At 35.8% G+C, this 28,000-nt stretch overlaps 1 protein-coding gene across 1 annotated transcript; it reads left to right on the top strand.

Moving 5' to 3' along the window:
- Positions 1-6: 6 nt before the first annotated feature.
- Positions 7-27,975, top strand: cpxm1a (carboxypeptidase X (M14 family), member 1a). Its single transcript, XM_056471260.1, has 13 exons — positions 7-283; positions 3,363-3,472; positions 3,560-3,699; positions 5,848-5,932; positions 6,123-6,273; positions 9,024-9,112; positions 9,198-9,321; positions 13,125-13,321; positions 15,613-15,792; positions 20,891-21,185; positions 21,504-21,643; positions 21,728-21,830; positions 27,479-27,975. Exons 1-13 carry the CDS (start codon positions 37-39, stop codon positions 27,787-27,789), a joined length of 2,172 nt encoding a protein of 723 aa, XP_056327235.1. The 5' UTR covers positions 7-36; the 3' UTR covers positions 27,790-27,975.
- Positions 27,976-28,000: the final 25 nt, after the last annotated feature.

Below are 28,000 nucleotides of genomic sequence, written 5' to 3'. Positions count from 1 at the left end.
GACTTGGACACGAATATAGGTTATTGGGGAAGAAAAATGCTTAAGCAGAACGTGCACATTTGTGCTGCAATAATAGTTTGCATTGCACGCAACTGTTTTTCATTTGAAAATCAGACTGTTAATAATAATGTGACTAAACCTGAATCCAATGATTTGAAGTCAATATTAAATCTTTCTGTAAATTTTACTAAAAGTTTTGAGTCAGCTGAAGACCACACTCAGAGGAGGAACAGCAGTGAAGATGGAGAACAGATGAACAAAGAGAGCCGTGGAGCAAAACCAGGCGAGTTCATGATCAGTCTGAAAGCTGAGAGAAGAATTTTCTGGACAATTATCTTTTATGGACAGCATATTTTGATGTTGACGTTTTACTCTGAGGAACATAACATAGCCTAATATTGTCTCAATGATATGTTCTGTTAAATACCTTTATATAGAGGTTTATATTTAAGTAGAAGTGCTGCATATATAAGTGCTGTTTAAGAGAGAGTTTTTTCCCAAATCATTTGTAAACATAAGTTTTAATGACTAATTTCTTATAACTAATTTATTTTGTCTTTGCCATCATGACAATATGCATATTTGTCTTATCAAATTTTTACATTTTACATTTGACCCTGCAATTTAGTAGCATCTTTTGCAAATTTATATTTCACTGTTTAATTTTTCTGTCCAAAGTTGCAATTTTGTCAGTAGGCTTGAATGTTTATAATTAGTTTATCAGTCTTCTAATTAATATAATACTATATAATAATATTTAACATTACTAATAATAATTATAAGTGTATTTTTAGGGTGATGCAGTTGGTAGTGCTGTCAACTCACAGCAAGAAGGTTGCTGGTTCGAGCCTCGGCCGGGTCAGTTGGCATTTCTGTGTGGAGTTTGCATGTTCTCCCCGTGTTCACGTGGGTTTCCTTCGTGCTCCGGTTTCCCGCACAGTCCAAAGATATGCAGTACAGGTGAATTGGATAAACTAAATTGTCCGTAGTGTATGGGTGTGAATGAGAGTGTATGAGTGTTTCCCAGTGATGGGTTGGAAGGGCATGTTCATTTCGCAGTTTATTTCGCTGTGGCGACCCCTGATTATTAAAGGCACTAAAGCGAAAAGAAAATGAATGAATGAGTGTATTTTTAGATATTCCTTTAATGCAAAACACTTTTTTTGTGTGTGTGTGTGTACAGCATAATTTGTTGACTAGTCGCATCTGTTTAGTGTCAGGCTGTATACTCAAAGGGAAATCAGTTCAAGAACTGGGTGAAACACTTATGCAGCAAAGATGACGCTGATTCACCAGTGTGTGTTTTAAACAATTCTGGTGAATCAATGTGATATTTGTTAGCTCAGCATTCTTGTGCTCCCACCAGCTCTTGAAGTAATTTTAAAAGCGCAGCATATGAAAACTGTTCCCTACACTCTTTAAACAAAGTCTCTTTAGTGCTATTGATGGTTTCATGAAGAAACCTTCACATTCCGTTCCTCGGCACAAGTTGTTTATCAAGGTTGTCACTCTTAAAATTAAAGGATCCATTAAAGAAGCACTTTGGGTTCCATTAAGAACCATACCGTAGCATGAACAGTTCTTTTTTTTTCTTGTATACTGATGAATAACATTTTCTAAAGAAACCTTTTGCTCTATATTGCTAAAAAAAATGAAGGTTTGTATCCATAAAAATGTTCCAGAAATAACTCATTTATTCTCTGAATAATAATACTTATTTTTGCACTCATGTCTTAGAAAATATGGTTGCCAATAGAACCTTCATAAACCATTCTTTCCTAATGCAAAGCACATTTTAGTAATCTAAAGATGTCTTTGGGAACCAACTTGTTCTTCTATACCACTATTGAAAGAAAAACTTTTTATGGTAAGTAATGCGTTAAGGTAATTTTGAGTTACTTTTGCGTTATTTTTTCTACATGTCTAAGGGTTGATCTCTTTCCGAACGTGTTTTTTTTCTGCTTTAATAGAGGAGTTCTGCAATTAACAGCCCATTGTATAATCTTCATTTACCTTTAAAAAAACACATGAAAAATTATATTTTAGAATAATGTTATCTGAGAACTTCCTGAACTCAGACCTGCAAGCCATATATACAGATATTTGAAAGTTTAAAGCAATGTGTTTGCTACTTTTGGATTATTTGTCTTAAGTAAAATCACTGTCCATTAAGACAATCCCCTTCTCCTTTTCTTCGATGCGTTCAAAATAATCAGAATCTCAATCAGGAAGAGCTTTATTGCCAGGTATGTTCACACAAACGAGGAATTTCGACAGTGCAACAGGATTACTGAGACAGGACGAAAAACAGATAATAAATATATTTTTAAAAATCGAAGCAAGTAGTGAAGCAAATATACAAATTGACAAGTTTATGTACAGGTTTATTACTATATACAACCTTATATGTACAGCTGATATGTGCAAATTGGTATGTAAAGTGTGTTGTTAAGTATGTGTATATGTGTATAAAAGTGTATAGCAAGTAGTGATGTTTGTTCCACAATTACTATCATCAAGTGTTCATGAGATGGATAGCCCGAGGGAAGAAACTGTTTTTGTGTCGGGTTGTTCTGGTGCGCAGTGCTCTGTAGCGTCGACCAGAAGGTAAAAGTTCAAAAAGGCAGTGTGCTGGGTGTGAGGGGTCCAGAGTGATTTTGGCTGCCCCTCTACTCACTCTGTATAATCACAGTTCTTGGAGAGTAGATGTATTGTAGGTTGTACAATGATTCTCTCAGCAATATGAACTATTCGACTTAGTATCCGGAGGTCAGATTTGGTAGCTGAGCTAAACCAGACAGTTATTGACGTTCAAAGGACTGATTCAATGATGGAGGTGTAGGACTGTTTCAGCAGCTCCTTGGGAGGTTGAACTTCCTCAGCTGACGAAGAAAGTACAGCTGTACAACACATTCTCTCATTGACTGCCCGATTCATTGTGACTACTTTAATTTTAATCGAGCAATTTATTTTTAAAAGCAAATTAAATTAAACTAAAAAGTAACTTGCATTACATTTTCAAAAAACAAGCTCAAATATTATTACTTATTCTTTAAAAGGAATGCGTAACTTTACTCGTTACCTAGAAAAGTACCTAGAAAATGTTACTTGTTATCCGCTACCCCAACAATGTGTTTAACAATTTCGTTTAACATGTAAATAACATTTAAATAGCAATGTTCTCTTTACTGTTGAAATATGAATATATATATTTCACTTTCAACTTTTATTTTGAAAAACCCCCATATAAGTAAAGGTAAACTTATTGTTATCTTTCCTCCAAACATTCTCAGGCTCCTCTTATCAGATAACTGTTAGCGCTTAACTGTAAAAGTCCTGAGTTAATGTTTCCTCATTCTCAGATTGTCCACCGCTGGGTTTGGAGTCTCTGAAAGTCTCTGATGATCAGCTGCAGTGCTCCTCATATCTGAGCGTTGGGCTCGGGCCTCACAGAGGACGCCTCAATATACAGGTCAGTTTGTTTGAGGAGATTCTGAAGGTAGATTTCATGTGATACATTGTGTTGTGTATTTGCATATGTGTGTGTGTGTGTTTGTAGTCTGGTCTGGAGGATGATGATGAGTATGATGGAGCATGGTGTGCCGGGGAGGAGGATCAGGAACAGTGGTTGCAACTGGATGCTCTTAGACTGACACTCTTTACCGGCGTCATCCTGCAGGGTAGAAACTCAATCTGGAGGTCAGTGAACGTTGTTGACTATTTTCATTTTCTATTCTATAATTATTCTTTTGCGTTACAGTTTCTTTTCTCTAACTTGTTTTGAAAAACATCTTAATTGCTATTTAGTGTCTGATGATGTTGACAATAAGTGATGGCATGTTTTAAAAAAAAATTTAGGAGGTTGTATCAAAACATAGCTTAACACATGTACATTTGTATAAAAATTCTTGCTGCCTTTAATTTTTAAGTTGAATCTATGGAGCCAGATCAGTATCAAAACTTTTACATTTGCAAAAATCAAACTCATACATGCACAGTACAATTCACATTTACAAAATCCAACTCATAAATTCAAAACACAAATCATAAATACACAAATTCAGTTCGTAAATTCCAAACACGATTTGTAAATTTACAAGTAAAGATCAGAAGTATTTCCACAAATAAATTGGATGTGAGCATTTATAAATTGTATTTTGAATTTACAAATTGTGTTTTGTGTATTAATGAATTGTGTTGGGCGGCACAGTGGCGCAATGGGTAGCACTGTTGCCTCTTAGCAAGAAGGTTGCTGGTTCGAGTTTCGACTGGGTCAGTTGACATTTCTGTGTGGAGTTTGCATGTTCTCCCTGTGTTTGTGTGGGTTTCCTCCCAGTGCTCTGGTTTTCCAAAGACATGCGCTATAGGTGAATTGGGTGAGCTAAATTGTCCGTAGTGTTTGAGAGTGAATAAGTGTGTATGGATGTTTCACAGTGATGGGTTGCAGCTGGAAGGGCGTCCGCTGCGTAAAACATATGCTGGATAAGTTGGTGGTTCATTCCGCTATGGTGACTCCTGATAAATAAAGGGACTAAGCCGAAAAGAAAATGAATGAATGAATGAATAATTGGATTTGTGTATTTACGAACTGCATAATATACGATTAAAATTTTGTAAATGTGAGTTGTGTATGAATTTTATTTTGGAAATGTATTATTTTTGAGACTGATCTGGCTCCATATAATAAAATGAACTTTTCTAGTCATCTCTACTTATATCACTCAAACTGACTAAAAATATTACATTAAACTTTGTATAATTATTACAGTGTAGTTTCATTTGTCTCCGTAATTGCAAATAATAATAATAATATATGTATATATATATATATATATATATATATATATATATATATATATATATATATATATATATATATATATATATATATATATATATATATATATATATATATATATTATTATCTTTAAATCTATTATAAGTTTAAATCTATTATTAGTTTCCTAATTTTTAAGTAGTGGAACAAAGCAATTTGTATATATATATAAATTGCTTTGTTCCACTTTTTAAGAATCAGGAAAGATGTACTTTAATCCTGCTTAAAACTGTAAAATATACATGTTTAAGTGTCAGCTACCTGCATTTAAAACTGAATTAAACTAAACAATACATTATCATTTATATGCTATTACCGTGCAATTAAGTGTCAGAAATATGGTGCTCAGATTTATATATACAGATGAAGTAAAAAAATTATTATCCTGTAAGGAAGGAATTGTTTACAGTATAATATCTATTATACTACCCCATAATGTTTTGTTTTTTTATGGAGAAATTCTTATTCAATTTATTTTGGCTAGAATAAAAGCAGTTTTTATTTTTTTAAACCATTTTAAGGTCAATATTGTTGGCCCCTTAAGCATTTTTTTTTTTTGATTGTTTACTAAACAAACCACTGTTATACAATGACTTACCTAATTAACCTAGTTAAGCCTTTAAATGTCACTTAAAGCTGAATACTAGTGTCTCGGAAAAATATCTAGTAAAATATTCTGTACTGTAATCATGCCAAAGATAAAAGGAATCAGTTATTAGAAATTAGTTATGTTCAGAAAACTATTATGATCAGAAATGTGTTGAAAAAAATCTTCTCTCCGTTAAACAGACATTGGGCAAAACAATAGACTTGGAGATAATAATTCAGGAGGGCTAATCAGTCTGACTTCAACTGTATTCTTTCTGTAAAAATTGCTCTTTTAAAAGCATGCTGAACTGTTTGTCTTTTGCACAAGAGCCAACATTAACAGGATGTGTGCAAATGAAGCCTATTTTTATTATGCTGTATTTTCTTGCCAAACGTGTGCTTGTCTTTATTTGTGTGTGTAGCTTGAACTGGGTTCGCACATATAAAGTTCAGTTCAGTAATGACTCAGTGGACTGGCAGCCCTGCATGAACGGATCACAAGAGGCCGTAAGTTTATGACTTTATAACTGCTGCTAGCCTACTTTTGCCGACACTACAGCTTTTTGAAGGAGATCCTTGTAAAAAATGATTTAAAAGTTTGTGAAATTTTTAAGTCTAGATTGTAAAATTTACACATCTAATTTTTTTCCTATTTGTGTACCAAGATGTCAGTTCTGATCTCAAAATCTCTGTGCAGGTTTTTGTTGGGAATCAAGACTTAGAGACGCCTGTTTTGGCTCTGTTTCCCGAGCCCTCGATGGCCCAGTTCATTCGCATCAACCCTCAGACCTGGTTTAGCAACGGCACCATTTGCCTCCGGGCTGAAGTGCTGGGATGCCCGGTTGCAGGTTGAACATTACACTACTGAACTGTACCTTGAAATATTTTGGAGCAACATTGTGGGTTTGGTCATGCTATATGGAAAATGGTTGCTAAAATAATGATTCATTCATTCATTCATTTTCTTTTCGGCTTAGTCCCTTTATTAATCTGTGGTCGCCACAGCGGAATGAACCACCAACTTATCTAGTGTATGTTTTACGCAGTGGATGCCCTCCCAGCTGCAACCCATCACTAGGAAACATCCATACACTTCCATTTACACACATACACCACAGTCAGTTTAGCCTACCCAGTTCACCTATAGCGCATGACTTTGGACTGTGGGGGAAACTAAGCACCGTCAGGAAACCCACTCCACACAGAAATGCCAACTGACCCAGCCGAGGCTCGAACCAGCGTCCTTCTTGCTGTGAGGCAAGAGTGCTACCCACTGCACAGTAGTAGTATTTATTTTATCAGAAATTCAATGTGCAAACAGTTGCAATTATTTTATACTATACCATTCAGATATTTAGAGTAATTAAGATTTAAAATCATGTTTGAATCTAGTTATGCCTCTATTAAAATTGACAGACTTTTTAATAGTAATTGCAGCCATCCAAGACTGATATACAGTTATTAAAGTTTAATAGGCTGTAATAAAGCCTAATAAACTTTTAATTACTGTATAAATTGATATATATATATATATATATATATATATATATATATATATATATATATATATATATATATATATATATATATTTATATATATATATATATATATATATATATATATATATATATATATAGGGTAGCACGATCGCCTAACAGCAAGAAGGTCGCTGGTTCGAGCCTTGGCTGGGTCAATTGGCATTTCTGTGTGGAGTTTGCATGTTTTCCTGCTGTGTTTGCGTGAGTTTCCTCCATGTGCTCCAGTTTCTCCACAAGTCCAAAGACATGTAATATAGGTGAATTGGGCGTAGTGTATGTGCGTGAATGAGTGTGTATGGATGTTTCCCAGTGATGGGTTGCAGCTGGAAGGGCATCCACTGTGTAAAACATATGCTGGATAAGTTAGATAAATTCATTCTGTTGTGGTGACCCCAGATTAATAAAGGGACTAAGCCGAAAAGAAAATAAATGGGAAAATATATATATATATAAGTTATTCTGCCACCAAAATTTTACAAAAAATGTCACAATAAAAATTAATATATTGTTGTATGTTATTAATCTAAACAAACCGTAATAAATTACAAACTAACAATTATAGCTCAAATAAATACATAAACTAAATAATAACAAAAAATATCATTTTTTGGATACTTTAATGAATCAAAAGAGAAGTTATTATTAAAAATAGCTACTGAATTTATTAATTATTGAATCTACAGAAATGTATGGGTTTTTTTTTTAAATTACCCAAATATGATGTCTTACTTTGCGTAAGGCTTTACCATAGACCTCATGGAGACTTTTTAATACCACAGTATTTTTTATGGATTTTTAGTGTTTAGCTGCTGCTATGACATCTTGGACTACGGTTGAACAACTAAATTAATTCTCAGGTCTATTTAACTGGCCATGTTTTGACTAAATTACATTATGGTTCCTGTAAAAGTACTTTATGAAATTGAAGATAATTACATCACTGAAATTTTTTTGGTGGCTGAAAAACACTTCCCAGATACAATATATCAAATGTACAAATCTGATCCACGAAGGTACCACTACAGTGACAAGACACTTTGTAGCTTAAGAGTGTCAAATGTGTTCCCTCAAGAACTATTTAAAGGCATTTTGCTCTATCTAAAAAGTGTCAATTTATTTTCAGTAAATATAAAACATCAAATACATTTTTAAACAATGTTTAAAAAAAGTTTCTTTTTGTGCAATGCACCTTTTCCATTTACAATAAAGACTAAAAAAAAACTTTAATATAAATCAAAAGATCTATATTTTGCTAAACATTTCACAACACTTTTCACAAAAATGTTACAGAAACACATTCTTCCATGTACAATATGAACTTTTTTTTCTCAGATTTTCACACTTTCTTAATTTTAAAATAGAAATAGCATTATGCAAAAGTATTGTAATGAGATATGCACAATGTTTGATTAGTTTTACAATAGTAAAGTGTCTGCATGAACACTTTGCATGTGCTCGAATTTTGCCAGCTCACGTGCGAAGTGAAAAGCAAACGCCAAAAGGTGCGGATATCAATAATGAAAATGTGTTTATCAGAAAATGCTTACCAAATGTGTATTAAAAATGTTTAGTTTACAATACCTATAGTTTTGTTTTAACAGTTGTTTTGTATTATAGAACTTAATAATTAATGTTTATGAGTTTCTTTAAACATTTGCTTTTAAATGATGATTCATGTTTCAATATGGAAATCATTCATAAAATCACTTTGCCTTTCCAGTAATATTAAATTTCATAGATATTGTAATAAAGAAGTTGTGCAACACTTATGTAGCTTTTTTATGAGAATAATTGTGTACCTTCATTTTAATTGTACCATAAAAGGTACAGAACAGTATCATAAGAGGTCTTTTCTGTACCAAATAAAATACAACATTTACAAAGGGACAAAACTGTTCCTTAAGTAACATTATTTGTACCACCGTGTACCTTTTTTTTTGAGAGTGTATCATTGAACATGTTTCTAACTGAGTCTTTTGGTCACTTTGGATGCTGTAGTTGTAGTTTGCTGAAAATTTAAGTTAAAATTCAGTTAGACAAAAGCCGTCTTTATGTGCAGATCCTGATAGTTCAGATGATCCACAAAATGAGAGACGTTCTTTAGACAACCTCGACTTCAGACACCACAATTACAACGAGATGAGGAAGGTTAGCACACATTTCAGCTTTCATAATCTTATTTACAAAATACTGAGGTATAAGAGAACTGACCCCATTCTTGATCTCTGTCCAGCTGATGAAGTCTGTCAATGATGAGTGTCCAGAAATCACACGGATCTACACTATTGGCAGAAGTTACACTGGACTCAAGCTTTATGTTATGGAAATATCTGATAACCCAGGAAAACATGAGCTTGGTAAGCCCTACCTTTAAGACAAATTATTCATATCTCTTAATCTAATAGACCACACACATAAAGAGAATTGTTCAACACTATTACCTCTTTTTTTTCAGAGAATTATTTTTCCTCTAATACAGATAGTAGATGTTTTCTTTGCTTTTAGGCTCGATTTTGCTCATTCATCATACCTTTATGTAACATGTTGTTGTCGCACATCTGCTTTTCATCATTCATTTGGCCAGAATAAACATTCCAGCATTGATCGAATGCTTTTAGGAACCTCAACATCAGAGGTTTGACTTCTCTAATCTCTGTATTTTATGATACAATCAATCCCCAAGGGAAAAATACTCTGGTCCTGATCAGATTTTTGTTTCTTTTGTGCTTTTTCACTCAGAATTCCATCACACAATCAAAATAAAATGGTAGAATACATGCTTCTTTTAAGGTGACACTTTTATGCCAGTTTAACCAACTTAAAGCAATAGTTTACAACAAAATTTAATGTTTAAAAATGTTTATTCACCATTCACCATCCAAACCAGTTTGAATTTGCCTGATTCATCATTTAGAATTAGCTCTAGGCATCCGTAAAAAAAAAAAAAAAAGCTTTGGAGTGTGTTTCCCAAACAACAACGTAACTCATGGCTGAACTATCATAGATGCATCATTTGGGAAAAGAACGATGTAGTGATGAGTGTTTCCCAAAACCTGTAGTTTCTCTGTCACAGATCCATTGTTTGAACCACGTTAGTTATAACGTAAAACACCCATAATGATGCTCTTAACGGGGTGGAGTAACTACTTCTTTAGGGAAAAAACCCATACTTTCTTTGTGCAAATTATATTGTTTTACACGCACACACATTAAAAAAAAATTCCAATATTAGTTTTGATAAAAACATGCACTCGCTTTCCATATTATTTGAAATATATGTAAATACGCATATAGGGCCTGTGTTTCCTTTACAAATATTATTGAGAATATTCCATATTCTACTCTTAAACATAAAAATCACATATAAAAATAACACGTATTCTAATATCATATATATAAATAAATAAATAATGAGGCTATTTATTAAGAAATGAAATTTAATATTTATTATTTATTAGGAAATGAAAAGAAATCATACTTTAATAATAATATTATTAATTATGATGATGATGATTCTTATTATTATTGATAATATTAATAATAATAAGTAGGATTTTGTTTATTTATTTATTTTTTAAGTCTACTTTTACAATTTGACACATGCAATGTGTCCCATGTCACATACAGTAGGCTACATTTCTTAATAGATAACCTACTATAAAATAAAACCAGATGCAGTGGCGCATTAGGTAGTACTGTCAGCTCACAGCAAGAAGGTCGCTGGTTCGAGCCTCGACTGGGTCAATTGGCGTTTCTGTGTGGAGTTTGCATGTTCTCCCTGTGTTCGCGGGGGTTTCCTCCGGGTGCTCTGGTTTCCCCCACAGTCCACAGACATGTCATATAAAGTAGTCCAAAGACATGCGGTACAGGTGAATTGGATAGGCTAAATTGTCCGTAGTGTATGTGCGTGAATGTAGGAGTGTGTGGATGTTTCCCAGGGATGGGTTGCAGCTGGAAGGGCATCCGCTGTGTAAAACATGTGCTGGATAAGTTGCCGGTTCATTCCGCTGTGGCGACCCCAGATTAATAAAGGGACTAAGCTGAAAAGAAAATAAATGAATGGATGAAATGAGCAATGACTGTAAATAATATACTAGCTTTGGAGACGTAACATAAATTCCACTTGGCTGTGTTCAAAATGACATCATGGTCATCAAATGACAATGTTTTCAAAGTGCATTGTGAAGGGAGCGCAATTGTAAACATGAAGATCGCTAAAACTGAACTGTAAAAATACTTTGAAAGCAAATTACACCTGAGAGAGATGACTTTAATGCTTTTTTAAAAAAATAATTCCAAGTTTAAATGTTAGAATGTTCTAAACGAATAGGGCATAGGAGGGATAACTGGGAATAGAACACAGCCAGGGACTATGTTTCTAACTACAACTCCAGAGTAGTTACAAGTGCACAAGTTTGCGACGCAGTTTGCAAATATTCATCGCAACAACAGATTTGGGAACCCTGGAGTGTGTTTCCGAAAACCATGGTTAGCCAACTAAAGTCGCAAGTTGCGTTACAAACATAATTCGTTGATTTGCTGTTTCCCAAGTCTGTCGTTCCAACAAACATTCGCAAAAATGCGTCGCAAACTTGTATGCTTGTAACTACACCTCTAGAGCTGTAGATAGAAACATATTTCCTGACTGTGTTCTATTGCCAGTTATCCCCCCTGTGCCCTTTCCTTTAGAATATTCCAACATTTAAACTCAAAATAATTGAAAAGTTCAGTTTTAGCGATCTTCATGTTTACAGTTGCGCTCCCTTCGAAGTGCACTTTGAAAACATTGATGTCATTTTGAACAGCCGTGGCTCATGACGAAAGCAATAGGTGACCTATTATTTAATAGCAGAATTTTAGTTACGCCTCCAAAGCTTGTGAAAACAAAAAACACAGCATACGTTAATACTTTAAATTTATAGTAGGTTATTTATTAAGTATCTGTTCTGTATATGACATTTCTGCAGTGGTGTAAAACTGTTCTGCGTGTGTGTGTAAAACAATATAATTTGCACAAAGAAATTATGGGGTTCTTCTCTAAAGAAGTTGTTACCACCCATTAAGAGCATCATTATGGGCATTTTACGTTATAACTAACATGGTTCAAGTGATGGATCTGTGACAGAGAAACTGAGGTTTAGGGAAACACTCATCATTACGTCATTCTTTTCCCAAATGATGCATCGTACTATGATAGTTCAGCCGCGAATTATGTCGTTGTTTGGGAAACGCACCCCAGATTGGCTCTTCAGCTATGAATCATAGTGCAAGAACAAAAACTGAAGTGACTAATCTAAGCAAACGATGTAAGTCAAAAAGGTACACAAAGAACTCATTTCATCGCATTTCTTAAATATTTGCAAATGTTATGGATTATCAGACATATTTGCATGAGTGAATTCCTTCGCTGAAAGCAAGAAGTACTGTGAGAATAATTGCAAGTGCTTTGTTTACGGTTTGTATGTGTGCAGCACTAGTTCCAGTTTGTTATTGTGGAATGACAATACAGATTAGTGACACCTACGGGTATGGAAATACATCCTCTCATGCAGGCACAGAATGCACATTCTCATTTCAGTCAGCTGGTGTCTGTTTGGTGTGTTCAAGCGAAGCTTTTTGATCCAGATGGGACCAGATCCAACAAACTTTAAGCTACAACACAGTTTCTGTCACTGGTGTGGCCTTGAGGGGCTACTATTTAGTTTAAGGAGTTTTCTATGATAGGTTTTCATCTATTTAAGGTGTCATAATTAAAATTTTTCATCCTCATATTTCTTAAAGATTGTCTAAAGATTCTGGCAAGTCAATAAGACCAGAATCAGATATTATGGTGGTTGCAGATGGAAGTGAAGGGTAGGGGGGTATGGGGTATCGCGGACCCTTTATTATGTCTCTGGGGGCCCCCTAAATGTATGGGCCCCAAAAATTGGTCTAACTTCCTCACCAGCATAAGTATGAAATTAAAGGCTGATTAACATTCTAAATTCCAGATCCAGACGCTTCATCGATCCTCAGTGATTGTAGATAGCATATATAAACAAAAGTCAAAAGATGAAACTTTGGAAGCAAGAGCATCACAAGCAGGAGTGAGACTTTTTCTATGTGGTGAAAAATACTCAAAATATACATTGTTTATGATTATTACATTGTTTGTGTGTAGGTGAGCCAGAGTTTCGCTATGTTGCCGGGATGCATGGAAATGAAGTTTTGGGACGCGAGCTTCTGCTAAATCTTATGCAGTACATCTGTCATGAATACAAACGTGGCAATCAGCGTATCATAAAGCTGGTGAAGGACACACGCATCCACCTGCTGCCATCTATGAACCCAGACGGGTATGAAACAGCATATGAAAAGGTAAGCCAAGGCAGAAAATCTTACTTAAGAACATTATGCAAAGTTCTTTTTTCAGTTTTAGGTAATATTTATACTAGTATATCTATAGTTCATTATCATTGTTAAAGACACAATATATACAGTGCTGAGCATAATTGAGGACACCCCATTGTGAAAATGAATATTTTTATGAATTTCTCAGTGAATATAGGCAATGTATTTTGTTGCATTTAAACAAAACAGATTTATTAAACAGATATATTTATTAAAATAATATTTTTGGGACCAAACATATTTAAAGATTATTGAAAGATAATACAATTAAATTCAAGCAAAATATTGCAAAAAAAAAAAATTACAACCTACAAAATTTCAAAGATTTTTTTGCTTCTCTTAATTTTTCCTCTCTTTTAAATTTGTATTTAATATTTTTCTAGAACATGTAAATTTGGGGTAAATTATCGTAAGTTATTTTGCTAGATAAGCTTCAGATTTGGCTTCAGTACTGACTAATTTAATGTATATGCACAAATAAAGTTTTGTAAAGCTTTTTAGTGCATGTGCATGTACAACAATATAATATAATCTGCATTAAAAAGTTTTTTCTCTAAAGAAGTAGTTACTCCACCCAATTTAGAACGTAATTATGGAGGTTTTGCGTTACAACTAACGTGGTTCAAACGATGGATCTGCGACAGAGAAACTACGGTTTTAGGAAACACTCGTCACTACATCGTTCTTTTCCCAAATGAAACATTGCACTATGATAGATTAGCCGCGAGTTATGTCATTGTTTGGGAAATGCAGCCCTAGTCAGCTTTGGAAGTGACAGGTTGAAAAACATTTTATCAGATAATGTGGCAAGGGGAAGTCATTCGCCCCTCAATATTTGTCTGCCCTCATTCATATTGCTGCTCCCTCTTGTACCCTGAGATCTTCTTCCTCCCTCCACTTGTCTGTTCCCTCTGCTTGTCTATCATCCATGGGCAGCAGAGCATTCAGCCACTCTGCTCCCCGGCTTTGGAACTCACTACCACCTACTACTACCACCAACTACTATCAGAAACATTGAGTCCCTAACATTATTCAAAACAAGACTCAAAACTCATTTATTTATGGTGGCTTTTAATACCTAATTGTATCTGCACTATTGTTGTGTATACTTTTATATTATTAGGGACCAAGCACCGAAAAGGTGCGTAGGCCTTATTGGAATTGCTCAGTTTATTATTATTATTATTATTATTATTATTATTATTATTATTATTATTATTATTATTATTATTATTATTGTTCTCCGAAATGAATTGCAATTTTGAGGGTCTAAACAAGCCTGAAAACTCACGAAAGTTTGCACACGCCCCAGAAGTGTCGAAAATTTGTGTTTGTTATAGGCTTCGGAAGTGGGTGTGGCAAAATTATTAGACAGCGCCACCTATGCACCTATGAAAATTTGCACACACGTCAAACTTGCCATTACATACAAAAAACGTGTTTTGGAGTGAAACCTTAAACCCAACAGGAAGTCAGATATTATTTCTCTTGTTTTATTGCTTTATTGTACGGTGTCCTTGAGTTGCCAGAAAGGTGCCCTTCAATAAAATGTATTATTATTATTATTAATAATATTTTATTTAAAAATGACAATGGCAAGATTATGAATTTTAAAATGTTATATACACAGGTATACCATTTATATTATAAATACTCCACTCAGAGAGTTAGTTCACCCCATTATTTTATTATTGTTTACTCACCCTTGAGTTCTTTCAAACACATAAGAAATCCATTCTTCTTCAGAACATAAATGAAGATATACTAAGTAAATCCTGAGATTGCTGGCCCTATCCTCTTTAATGCTTCAAAACATTCATAAAGATTTTGGTGAGATGTGTGTGTTGCGTTTTTCATCAGTCTAATTTATCAAATAAAATCCTTTATGACTAATACTCATGAAGATATGTTACAGAGTTTTACATGCTGATGTATTATTTTAGGGGTTGTTTTACAACCGTAACCAACACTGACCAGAATGAACTGCTTTACGTGTAAATCAGACTATTTCTGGGTGGTCCTTGGCCAATGAGTCGAGACTCTCAGGCGTCACTCTTAAGATCTGGCAACATAAACTATGAGAATCTCTCAGATTTCACTGAAAATGTTTTCATCTGTGTTTCCATCATTATGGGTTTAAAAACGACAGGATGCTGAGTAAATGATGCCAGAGTTTTCATTTTGGGGTGAATCAACCCTTTAACTACAGTGTGATCATTATTATGTATTTGCATTTGCACGTCTGTTTTTTCCATCAGGGCTCAGAACTGTCTGGCTGGGCTCTTGGACGCTACAGTTTCGAGGGTATTGATATGAACCACAACTTTCCTGACCTCAACAACATCATGTGGGATGCTCAGGATCTGGCGACAGATAGAAAGAGAGTGAGCAACCACTACATTCCCATGCCAGAGTATTACACCTCCACTGATGCAATGGTACGTAAACACTATGCTTGTTTAGTACACTATTATGATGATGATGATGATGATGATGATTACTCTCTTTACACAATTATCTCATTATTGTTCAAAAAGAGTCTGCATTATTTGTCGAAAAAGATTGTTTTTTAAAAAACAAGCAGTCTTGTTTGGCCAAGAATATGACAAAGTTTGAGCACTTCCGGAGGTTTCTCTCCTTTTAGCCTATAAATGTTTGCTTCATTTGGAGACACAGTGAAATTTTGATTTAAAGGTTACATTCAGGGTGTATTTCATAAGTTGCTAGCCACTCAGCATTCTCACTGGGCACTGTTTTGTTGTTGTTATATTGCATTTTATATCATTAAAGTTTAGTAATGTGTGCTTCTATTGTTGAATTTTAAAGCCTTTTTGCCTATGCAAGGGCAAATTTCCATAAGCATATTAAATGTGTCATCTTTTGTATCCAATCCTTACATTTAAAGGGGACCTCTTGTGCCTATTTTCACAAGATGTAAAATAAGTCTCTAATGTCCCTAGTAGGCATGGGACGATAACCGTTTTCAAGGTATACCGCGGTTTGGAAAAGTCAAGGTTTTAAAACCACCAAAATTTTCTGTAATACCATTCCTAAGGTATGTGTAAGATTTTTTATTTACTTTTTTGTTGTTTTTTAGGACAGTGTCTTTTTGAACAGTATCTTCAGCAGAAAAAATAGCCAAATGTTGTTTTAAATTGTAAAGAAATCTTTGTTTTTAAAACAAAAGAAGACAGCAGAAGTCAATGATTCATTTGAATTATATAGCCTGACACGTTTACTGTTCCAAAATCTTATAAATCTTTCAAAAAATGAAATATATAGTTTTCAAAGGGGGAAAAAAGTTTTAGTTTTTTACCCAGACTTTTAAAAAGAGTATATTTTTGAGCAGTAATCACAACAATGTGAAACCGTGATATTTTTATCCAAGGTTATCATACCGTCAGAATCTTATAACAGCCCATGCCTAGTCCCTAGATTGTGTATGTAAAGTTTCAGCCCAAAATACTCCATAAATAATGTTTTATAACTCTTTAAAACTCAGCCCCTTTTGCTGACTGTCGCTTGAAATTCAATAGAGATTGTGCTTCCAGCCCTATTTCGAAAAAGGGCGGGGCTTAACAATATTTAATCTCTTTCATTATCTTGAAAGTATATGCACAGCAAGCACGCATAAAAAGAGCGACCAAGTCACAATGCACATGCGGTTCGATGTGCTTAGTTTTTCCAGGTTGAAAGCATCTCAACTTTTCAGAATTCTGTATGCGCACGGCATGTCATGTGACAAGAACCAACCAACCAGCTTCACATTTTATATGGATTATATCAAAGTCCCTTTAAGGCAAGTCATTTCACTCGGTGGCCATCTTTGAAACGCCTCTCGGGCAGTATGCTCGGGCATTCTGTCTGAATGGCGAAACATCAAATTCTCCAAATCTGTTTGCCAAGCTTATTACATTACATATTTGAAACCACTAATAAACTTACACACCAACTGTCTCATAAGTTTAGTTTCTAAACATCTAAATCAAACAAAATCGGCAGTTTTTCAGGTTGCTGGAGCTGATGCACATGCGTACTCGAAAAGTAAGCTATCACGACACCAACCTCATTTATGGCCGTTCTACATTAAAAGTACAGAATTCAAGCTTTATGTGGATATATTTCGTATGTCTGTGAAGCAAGTATTGGCTGAGATTTCAGTGTGTTTGTTGACCACCAAACTGCTGTAAAAGCACACGTCTGACCTGAGCTTCTCTGTCAGTCTATTGCAATTGATGATTAGCTCCTGTACTTGTAGGCGGGGCTTTATTCGCCATATTGATCGTTACACTTTTCCCCATTTAAAACTATATGATGGACAAGTCTGGTATATTCTATAGTTTTTGATTATACATATTTCAGTAATAACGCAAACACTGCTGTTTCTCCGTAAGTGAAACTTGTATCAGAGCTATAGCAAGGATTCGTCAGTGGGGATATTTTGGAGAGTGCAGCTGATGGTGGCTTAGCAACAGGAGCACAAGCTCATGAATGCATTGAAATTGGTGGAAGTAGTGGCGTGTCTCACATTTTCCATGTGGATTTAGACTTGTAGACATTGACATTATATATATATATATATATATATATATATATATATATATATATATATATATATATATATATATATATATATATTTATATATATATGTGTGTGTGTGTGTGTGTGTGTGTGTGTGTGTATGTGTGTGTGAGTGTGTGTGTGTGTGTGTACATATTTGTGGTTACCTTCAGTCAGTTACCAAAATTCATCATAATACATGCTTTAGAACAACACAATATAGGTTTATAATAAATCAAGAGTGAGTAACTTTTTGGATTTCTTGGAGACTCTTGGTTAACGAGGACTCACTGTGCACATGGGAATGAAGGTCAAGCAGATCTGTGAAGAATGTGAGCACTTCCTGTCAACTGAAGCTCCCTGTTCTGGGGCCTCCGATAGAAAAACAGTGGAGAAAGAGCAGTGCACAGATCAGAAATGAAGTTTACTCTAGAATGATGACAGAGGCAAACCCTATTATAAAGAAATCCAATGAAAGAACGAACAATAACCATCTTTCTGTGGTTTACAAGATGATTATAGGCAAAGTTCTACTTTTTTCACACATGGAGAGATGGACAACGGTGAGCAGAACCCCCCTAAAAAAATATACCCAGAACTAGTGGTGTACAGGACTCATTCAGTGGTGGGGGCCCATCACAGGACATTCTAAAAGGCTTGCACACACTACATAGAACATGTTTTGCTTTGAAAAATGCAAGATGTGGCAATGGAATTTGGGGGAGAAAAGTGTTTTGATTTGAGCACATTTTTAGGGTGTTTTGTAAACTGCAAATGATGCCAGGTATGAGACAAAGGCCCAATCCAAATTCTACCACTTAGCCCTTCCCCTTACCCCAGCCCCTTGTTTTGCACTCGAACCAACGACCTTCTTGCTGTGAGGCGTCAGCACTACCTACTGCGCCACTGCGTCACCCTAAAGATTTACTTTTGGCCTTTATTAGATAGGACAGTATTGAGACAGGAAGCAAAGTTGGAGGAGGGGGGGGGGGGGGCAAGGGAAATGTCCTTGAGCCGGGATTCGAACTCGGGACGCCCTGACGTATACTGCACCATATGTCGGCACGCTAATCACTAGGCTATTACTATCACTAGGCACCTGACTATTACTAACCTTTCTGAGCATGATTTTATTATAACTGCAGATCACTGACTACGTTTACATGGACATCAGTAATCGAATTATTTGCCTTAATCTAATTAAGACAATAATAAGATTAAGGCGTTTACATGAGTTGCCTTTTTAATGTTTCTTTCATGATCCCGTTTTACATGTTAAAGACCATAATTCAATTAATGTCATTGAGTCACCACGCTATAGCATTTCCTCCGGAGTTTCATGTAATTTCGGGTGTTTTATTATTAATTTGTTGACTTTAACTGCAGTTTGGCACTTTCACTTTCATTCGGGCATGCCTCGCACACGTTATTATCAGCTCAAGAAGTTTGTTATTGCAAATATTGACATGCCAAACCGTTTGCGCTTTAGACGGACTTGTAAAAAACTATGGGGCATAGGGCAGATTCTGCTCCTGTTTTTGGCTTTGTGGCTGGTCGTCTAGATGACGACAAGGTTTGTTTGAGCTCGGGTCGACCATGGCTCATTCTTATATGTATATATTATTACGGTGTAATGTCTCGGCTGTGTATTTAAAACATGGTATTTAAAACATTTGTTTTCATTCTGGCTTGTTGCACGAGCGAGTGACATATCTCTGTAAACCAATAGCGTTCAGCTGCATGTCTAGCTCCACCTTTTTGTACCCTTTTGTTGTGCTAGGTACTCTTTGCAAAGGGTACCCAAAAAGTGATACGGTACGGTTCGCTTTTAGGGACCTTTTGACAGTGGAAACGGCCATAAATGCGTACCGAACCGAACCCTACTGTACCGTAGTAGTGGAAACAGGCATGGTGTCATGTCGTTAAATGGTGTCATGGTTTTGCGATAAAAAGATTACATTATAATGGAAGTCAATGGGGTAAAAAAATCCACCAACAGGATGAAAGGGTAGTATATTTTCCCACAGTGTACTGTTGAGTTTTTGGAAAATTTCAAAGTATTTTCCTACAATATGTCTCAAAATAAGATTCGTGACCAAAACTCATTCCATTTGCTGAAACACAGAGAAAGTTGTCTCAAAATCACCCCAGGGTGGATGAAAACATCCCCAACAGCACACAAGGGTTAAGGTCAAACTGCTAAAAAACCTAGAAGCACAGCGAGCAAAATTCTTCCCTGGGAAAAAAGTAACAATTATATAGTTATATAGTTGCTAGTGCTATTTACCTATTCCTACTCTTACATTACAGTTTTAATGGAGTAACCTAATATTTTTGTAACTTTTATAAAACATTTATTAAATAAGATTAGATAAAACATATTTTTAGATGACTATTATTAGATGTTTTTGTATTATTATTATCAGCCTATTGTATGATCTTCCTGCTTTTGTAAACAAAAAATCTAATTTACATTTATTAGACCCCCTTTGATTTTTTCTTTTTTAAATATTTCCCAAATGATGTTTAACAATGCAAGGAAATTTTCACAGTATGCCTGTTAATATTTTTTCTTCTAGAGAAGGTCTTATTTGTTTTATTTCAGCTAGAATGAAAGCAGTTTTTAATTTTTAAAATACCATTTTAAGGTCAAAATTATTAGCTAAAGGGGTCAATAATTATTAGTGATAGTCTAAAAAAAAAAATATTATGTTTAGAAATGTGTTGAAAAAAAAAATCTCCCCTTAAAACAGAAATTGGGGAAGAAAATAAACAGGGGGGGTTATAATTTTGATTCAATTTTATATATAATTTTATATTATAATTTTTATAATTTCTGTATTTTATATCAAATAGATGCAGCCTTGATAAGCGTAATAAAAAAATAATAATTAAAACCCTGAATTAATCCAAACTTTTGACTAGTGATGTATATGGGGTTATTATATTTATATTATATTTCTGCATGTGTTCAGGTTGCCCCAGAGACACGCGCTGTCATCAGCTGGATGCAGGATATCCCGTTTGTACTGAGTGCCAATCTGCATGGTGGAGAGCTGGTGGTCACTTATCCTTTCGACGGCACACGTGATTGGATCCCCCGTGAGGACACGCCCACCGCAGACAATGATTTCTTCCGCTGGTTAGCCACAGTCTATGCCACCACCAACCTGGTGTTGGCAAACCCAGAGCGCAGGATCTGCCACTCTGAAGACTTCCAGCAACACAACAACATCATCAACGGGGCAAACTGGCACACTGTTCCAGGCAGTGAGTTAACACACACTGTACACACACAAACTGTACACAGACAAACATACATACATGTCTGGGTCTGGAGTGAAGTGATGCCATGCTGCTTTTCAGTGTAGTGAAGTTTTTTCAAATTATAACATCCCGAGTCTTGAACATCGTCCACTCTCATGATCTACAGGGTTTAAATTAGATGAAATGCTCAGGAACCACAAAAAACATGGGCTATCATGTGGTCTATTGTAATAGACACAGGATCCGAACAGTTTTTGACCATTGAAATTAACCATTTTAATATCTAATATTATGTTTTCTGTATTCTGTTATTTTTAATAGGTATGAATGATTTCAGTTACCTCCACACAAACTGTTTTGAAATTACGGTTGAGCTGTCGTGCGATAAGTTTCCTCATGCCAGTGAGCTTCCCGTGGAGTGGGAGAGCAATAAAGAGTCTCTGCTGCTGTACATGGAGCAGGTCAGTCAGCTTTCCCTCCATCCTGCATTGAACATCCTCCTACAGGACACTTCATCCATGCTCTCTCGCTCTGTGCTTCTGCAGGTGCACAGAGGAATAAAGGGCGTCATCAGTGACAAGGACACTAAAGCTGGCATCGCTAATGCTGTCATTAAGGTGGACGGACTCGACCACGACATAAGATCAGGTACACCTCTAAAGTCACTCTGTCAAATAAACTGCATGTCTAGATGTTTACTTTTGTCCTCAAGAAGTACATGTTCTATTAATTTAGAAAGCACTTTGAAGGCACAATGAACTCATATGAAACAATTTGGTTTTCCTTAATGGGATAGTTCACCCAAAAATGAAAATGCTGTTACTAATAACTCACCCTCATGTCATTCCAACAGTGGTGGAAAGAGTACTGAAAAATCTTACTTAAGTTAAGTACCATTACTTGCCTAACAATGTAGTGCAAGTAAAAGTATCTGTTAAATATTACTCAAAGTATGAGTAAACAGTAGCCCTTTTAAAAGTACTCAAGAGTAGTGAGTATTGAGTATTATGCTGTAGAAAGATGCATTTACAAGTTGTGGATGTTTGTAAACGTAACATTCTGTAGTGCATTTAGTTTGTGCCCAGCAGGCACACAACATCAAAAATGTTAATATTAGGTAAAAAATTTTTCATGAATGTCGGGTGACCAAAATTCAGTGTCTAGCCAGCGTCTAAGGACAATGTTATTTTGATGCCCAATAACGACGTCAAATGACATTGATATTTGGTTGATTTTAGGTTGTGTTGGAAAATGACCAAACTCTAACGTCAAGCCAACATCTTAAACCAACGTCATATTGACGTCAAATACTGACATTTATTCGTCGGGTAGGGCACCCAAAATCCAACATCTGATAGACGTTATAGTGGTAACATCCACACAACGTCAAGCGGTAACATCATTAGATGGTGATATCTGGTTCATTTTAAGTTGGATGTTGGACATTGACGTCAGCCTGACATTGGGTTCAGATGTCATTTCCAAACAAAATGCAGCGTCCCCATAATGCTGGGGTACAATGTCAATCTGATGTCATGTTAACATCTTGTGCCTGCTGGGTGTTTAAGGCCATTTCGCTCATCATACAGTAAACAACCATCTTCTCATCAGTGATATGCATATAAACAGTCTCTGGGTCATTGCATATAAAGATTTTGGACATCTTCTTGGACACTTTTAATGCTTCCAAACAGTTTGCTGCAATCATAAATTGCCCATGTCTTGAGGTAGTTCTTTATGATTTGATTTACCTTCTATGTGCTATTTGTAATTTGTTACTTTACACCACTGCGTTCCAAAAACCTGAGATCATTGTTTATCTTTAGATCGCAAATGAGGATATTTTAGATGAAATCAGAGAGCTCTCTGATCCTCCATATACAGCAACAGTTCTGAGATTGACAAAACAAAAACATTGTCAAAACAGTCCATGTGACTTCAGTTGCTCAACTGTAATCATACGAAGCTTCAAGAACACGTTTGTGTAAAAAAAAAAAGTTTTTGTTAATTGTTTGTTTGCCAAAGTCTTCTACAATAAATTAGGGTGTACATTTACTACAGGCAATACCTAATGGAAATATGTACTGCCTGTAGTAAACACGCACCCTGAAGAAGTAAAGACATCGGCATACAAAGTAAACATCGTGAACAATGTATTTTACAGATCCTTTAGTCCAATGTTTCCCCAACCCTGATCCTGGAGGCATACCAATGATACATATTTAGGATGTCTCCCTTTGTCTGCCCCATTACCTTCAGGTTTTGAAGTTAAAAGCAAACATTACCATGAAAATCTTAATAAAGGCATAAACACATTAAGGGTGTTTATTTGCTGAAATTCGTATTAAAATTAGTTTTATTTGTATTGTGCAACGTATATTTGTACGGTTTTTATGCATAGTATATTTTATGAAAAGTGGTGAAAACAATATCTCATTGCATGAATGCTGTAATGTTTAAATAATTTTCATTTAAAAATGCGTGAAGGTCACAAGACCATCAGGAAGAACGTCTCCCGAGTTCGTTCTTGGCAAGACTGGTCATCACAAGAATACGTCCGTTCTCAGTGTTCTTGGAATTGTGAAACAGCCTCTTATTATTTTCTGATGAGTTGATTCAGGCATGTTTGATTAAGAATAGGTTGAAAATGTGTACTGTTGGTGTGCCTTCAGGAACAGGGTTGGGAAACACTGTTGTGTTCAAAGGTCTGATTGAAAAAAGCCTTTAAAAGGTATGCTGAGCGTTCTAAATGGAAAAATATCAAAGACATATTCTAAAGGTCTATTTAATGTTAAAAAATTGACATCTAATAGACATTTTGCAGATGAACAAACACTTTACATTTATACTTATCTATCAGACACTTTTATCAAAAGTGACTTACAAATGATGATGAGTGAAGTTTCACAAACTAATTTCGAGAGGAGCATGTGATATGATTGATCACGGCTGGTCTCTTATCTGTAATCAATAATAAGCCAATTGGATTAATCCAAGCTCACAATGAATATCCCAACTAGCATTACTGTCTTAAGCTACGTTCACACCGGGCTTTGTGTGTGCGAAATTCTGCCGTGTGGTGCTGCGAAAAGGGGCGGGATTAAACAAGATGATTATAGATTAATAAAGTGAGCGATTGCTCCATGTTTTTAATTTCTGTCCAGAGAGGTCATGTTTTGATGCTCGATTGATCTCATGCAGTCAAGTGATGCGATTTCGCTGGTTAGAGTTCACCAAGCTTGTACTTTGCACCGCAGCAACATGCGAAACTTGACGCATGACCCTGCGTTTCCGGTCTGACGCATTCGCGTGCGTATGAATGGAAGTCTATGGGAAGAAATGTCAAGTGTGACCGCAGCTTCATCTTCATTTTTTTGAAGAATCCCCCCATCCACCCCATATCCCCCTTTTCCTCCTTTACCAGGGGGAGCTATCAAGAACTACCTGATCTTGTACCCCCCGATAATTCAGAGAATTTATATTTATTTTGACACCCCTGGGTCTGACACTCAAGAGTATGATCATAGCATGAACAGTCAGAAGGGAGAAGATAAAACACATTCTCTAAATCTTCATTTGAAAATTCGATAACATTTGATATACGTTAGCACACATATTGCAATTTTCCCATAACAGAACTCTTGCAAAGAAACACATTTTTCTAACATTTTTACAATCACCAGAGAGCTTGAATAGATGCATGGCTAGTCTAGGTTAATTTAGCTGTTTTTTTATACATACGCATACAGAGAATAAAACGTCTACTACAGGTGGTTTGTCAAGCCCACTTACCCATGAGATGCACACTCAGAATTGTGCAATGTTTTCCCAGAAATGTGGAATGTTTATAAGGAAGTGTCTGGTGCATATGGAAAGGAAAAGAGTGCATCGCCTACAGATGGTCTAATAGATATGTATAGTGCTCAGCAAAATTGAGTACACCCTATTTTGAAAATGAACATTTTTATCCATTTCTCAGTGAATATGGGTAATATATTGGTGCATTTGAGCAAAACCGATTTATTAAACAGATATACTTATTAAAAAAATATTTTTGTTACAGAACAACGGTGCAAAATATTGCAAAAAAAAATTACAAACTACTTTTCAACAAAATTGTGTTTCTCTTGATTTTTCCTATTTTTGAACATTTTATTTAATATTTTTCCCTAACATATAAATTTGGGCTACTATTTTTGAACCATTATTGTAAGTTATTTTGTTAGATAAGCTCCAGATTTGGCTTCAGTACTGACTAATTTAATGTATGTGCACAAATATAATATTGTAAAGCTTTCTATAGAAAATATAAATTTAAATGAGAGATTTGTTTGGGCGACGCAGTGGCACAGTAGGTGGTGCTGTTGCCTCACAGCAAGAAGGTTGCTGGTTCGAGCCTCGGCTGGATCAGTTGCCGTTTCTGTGTGGAGTTTGCATGTTCTCCCTGCGTTCGCGTGGGTTTCTTCTGGGTGTTCCGGTTTTCCCCACAGTCCAAAGACATGTGGTACAGGTGAATTGGCTAAACTAAATTGTCTGTAGTGTATGAGTTTGTGTGGATGTTTCCCAGAGATGGGTTGCGGCTGGTAGGGCATCCACTGCGTAAAAACGTGCTGGATAAGTTGGCGGTTCAATCCGCTGTGGAGACCCCGGATTAATAAAGGGACTAAGCCGAAAAGAAAATGAATGAATGATGAATGATTTCTGGGGCAGGTGTACTCATATATGCTGAGCACTGTATTCTAGATATAAACACAAGCATCAAACCAAATGCTATCAGGGTACAAGAAAAACTACTTAAGTGTTTCTGATTTAGACGTTTTGCCTTACTGGCCTTTCTTCAGAATTGCCAAATTTACTTTTCATTTCTTAGTGTGAACATTTTTCCTACAGCATTTCTATGTAATTGTATTTTTACATGTACGTATATATTGTATTTTTAGCTACACTCAAATTTAAGTGGATTGAGCATAAAACAATTATGCTGTCCTCCCAAAAACTCAAAAATTGTGTTGATACAGCTTGTATCATGGTCCGTTTCCACTGAGTGGTACGGTACGCTTTTATGGCCTTTTCCACTGTCAAAAGGCGTACCGAACCGTACCTTACCACTTTTTCGACACCCTTTCGAAAGGGTACCAAACACAAGAAAGGGTACCAAAAGGCAGAGCTAGATGCGCAGCTGAACGCTATTGGTTTACAGAGATACGTCATTCGCTTACGCAACAAGCCAGAATGAAAACAAAAAACCCGCCATGTTTAAAATACACAGCGAGAGATCACAGCGGAATTATATATACATATAATAACGAGCCATGGTTGATCCAGGCTCAAACAAACCTTGTCGTCGTCTTGATGATCAAAGCCATGGAGTAGAGTAGAATCTACCCTGTGCCTCGTAGTTTGTTACGAGGCAGTCTGAAGTGAGAGCGGTTTTGCTTTCTTCCTTGCGCTCGTTGCGCGTCTAACATTATATCTGAAATAACAAACTTCTTGAGCTGATGATAATAACGTGCGCTTGATTATTGTCGTGCTTTTGAAACCCGATCCTGTCAGAAACAGACAAACGCGAGAGTGAAGTGCAAAAAAGCAAAGAGACCGGAAAAAAGGAGCACGTTATTTTTCAGCAAACATGAACAAAATGCCATGTTTAACTATTATCTTCACCTTTTGGACTAATATGAACTGGGAATGATGGAATTACTGTCTAACAGAGGCTACACGTGCTGCTAAAGATTACAGCAGAGGCTATATTTTGTGTTGTTTTTGAACCTAAATAAGTACTAAATGTCTGCTATATGTAGTTCTTTTGTAGTTGGTAACTTATCGGAGACTGTAAGGGTCTGTATGTGTTTATATATGTTCATTTATTTATTTATTTAATATAATTACAGACGTTACAGTAGGCTGTTTCGCACTGTCATTGATCTGCAGTTATAATCAACTCATGTTCATTGAAAAGTTAGTAATAAACATTATACAGAAGTATTTATGTGTGTAAAGCATCTGTTTTGTGATAAGTGCTTCTCATATGATATGTGAGTGACCCGTACAGCTTTATTGTAGAGAATTCCATAAGCGAGAATGACGTCGACTGAAACTTTCTGTCATACACCATGCCCACCAAAAGGGTACCCTTGGTAGTGGAAACGCAAGCCTGACAAAAGGTGACCCGTACCGTAACAGTCAGTGGAAACGAGCCATTAAATAGGTAGTTTAAACAGCACACAATCTCTGAGTTTGCAGTACTAAAAACGTGGTACCAAAAAATTTTATTCTCCTATGATTGGCTTTTGCAGCTGTAGATGGGGATTACTGGCGTTTGCTGAACCCAGGTGACTACAAAATCACAGTGTGGGCTGAAGGATACTTCCCTCGCATCCGCCACTGCTCTGTAGGGTCTGAGCCGCAGGCCACCATCTGTGACTTCACCCTCACCAAGACATCCCAAGACCGTCTGAAGCAGATCCTGGCCAGGGGTGGGAAGTTGCCTCGGGATAACCAGGTACGAATCCGAGCCATGCGGATGCGCAAACTCCGAGCCAGCACCAAGATCCTGAACCGCCGGCGAGAACAGCAGCAGCGTCTTAATAAAGTTAAACGCAAGTGATTTATGAAACAATGAGTCGGTCTGTCGCAGGTTGAGAGACATTGTGTCAATCATTGAATGTGTTTCTTTTTTTATTACCGCTAACACAGATTTCTGAAGATGCTTCTTATGTGAACAAGACTCTGAGTTTGTAGCTGGTTTTCTACACTCAGAATTTAATGATATTGTAATAAAGTGAATTCAATATTTTACAAAAAGTATCAGTTTCTTT

This window comes from Danio aesculapii, chromosome 13, assembly GCF_903798145.1.
Source record: "Danio aesculapii chromosome 13, fDanAes4.1, whole genome shotgun sequence".
Taxonomy (NCBI): Eukaryota; Metazoa; Chordata; class Actinopteri; order Cypriniformes; family Danionidae; genus Danio; species Danio aesculapii.
This window is presented reverse-complemented; position numbering and strand designations above follow the sequence as displayed.

Excerpts from the sequence above, each read along its gene's own strand:
- cpxm1a (XM_056471260.1), top strand. The coding sequence starts at position 37 with ATGCTTAAGCAGAACGTGCACATTTGTGCTGCAATAATAGTTTGCATT. Across the intron at positions 3,473-3,559 it reads GAGGACGCCTCAATATACAG|TCTGGTCTGGAGGATGATGA; the intron begins GTCAGTTTGTTT and ends GTGTGTTTGTAG. Across the intron at positions 3,700-5,847 it reads GGTAGAAACTCAATCTGGAG|CTTGAACTGGGTTCGCACAT; the intron begins GTCAGTGAACGT and ends TTGTGTGTGTAG.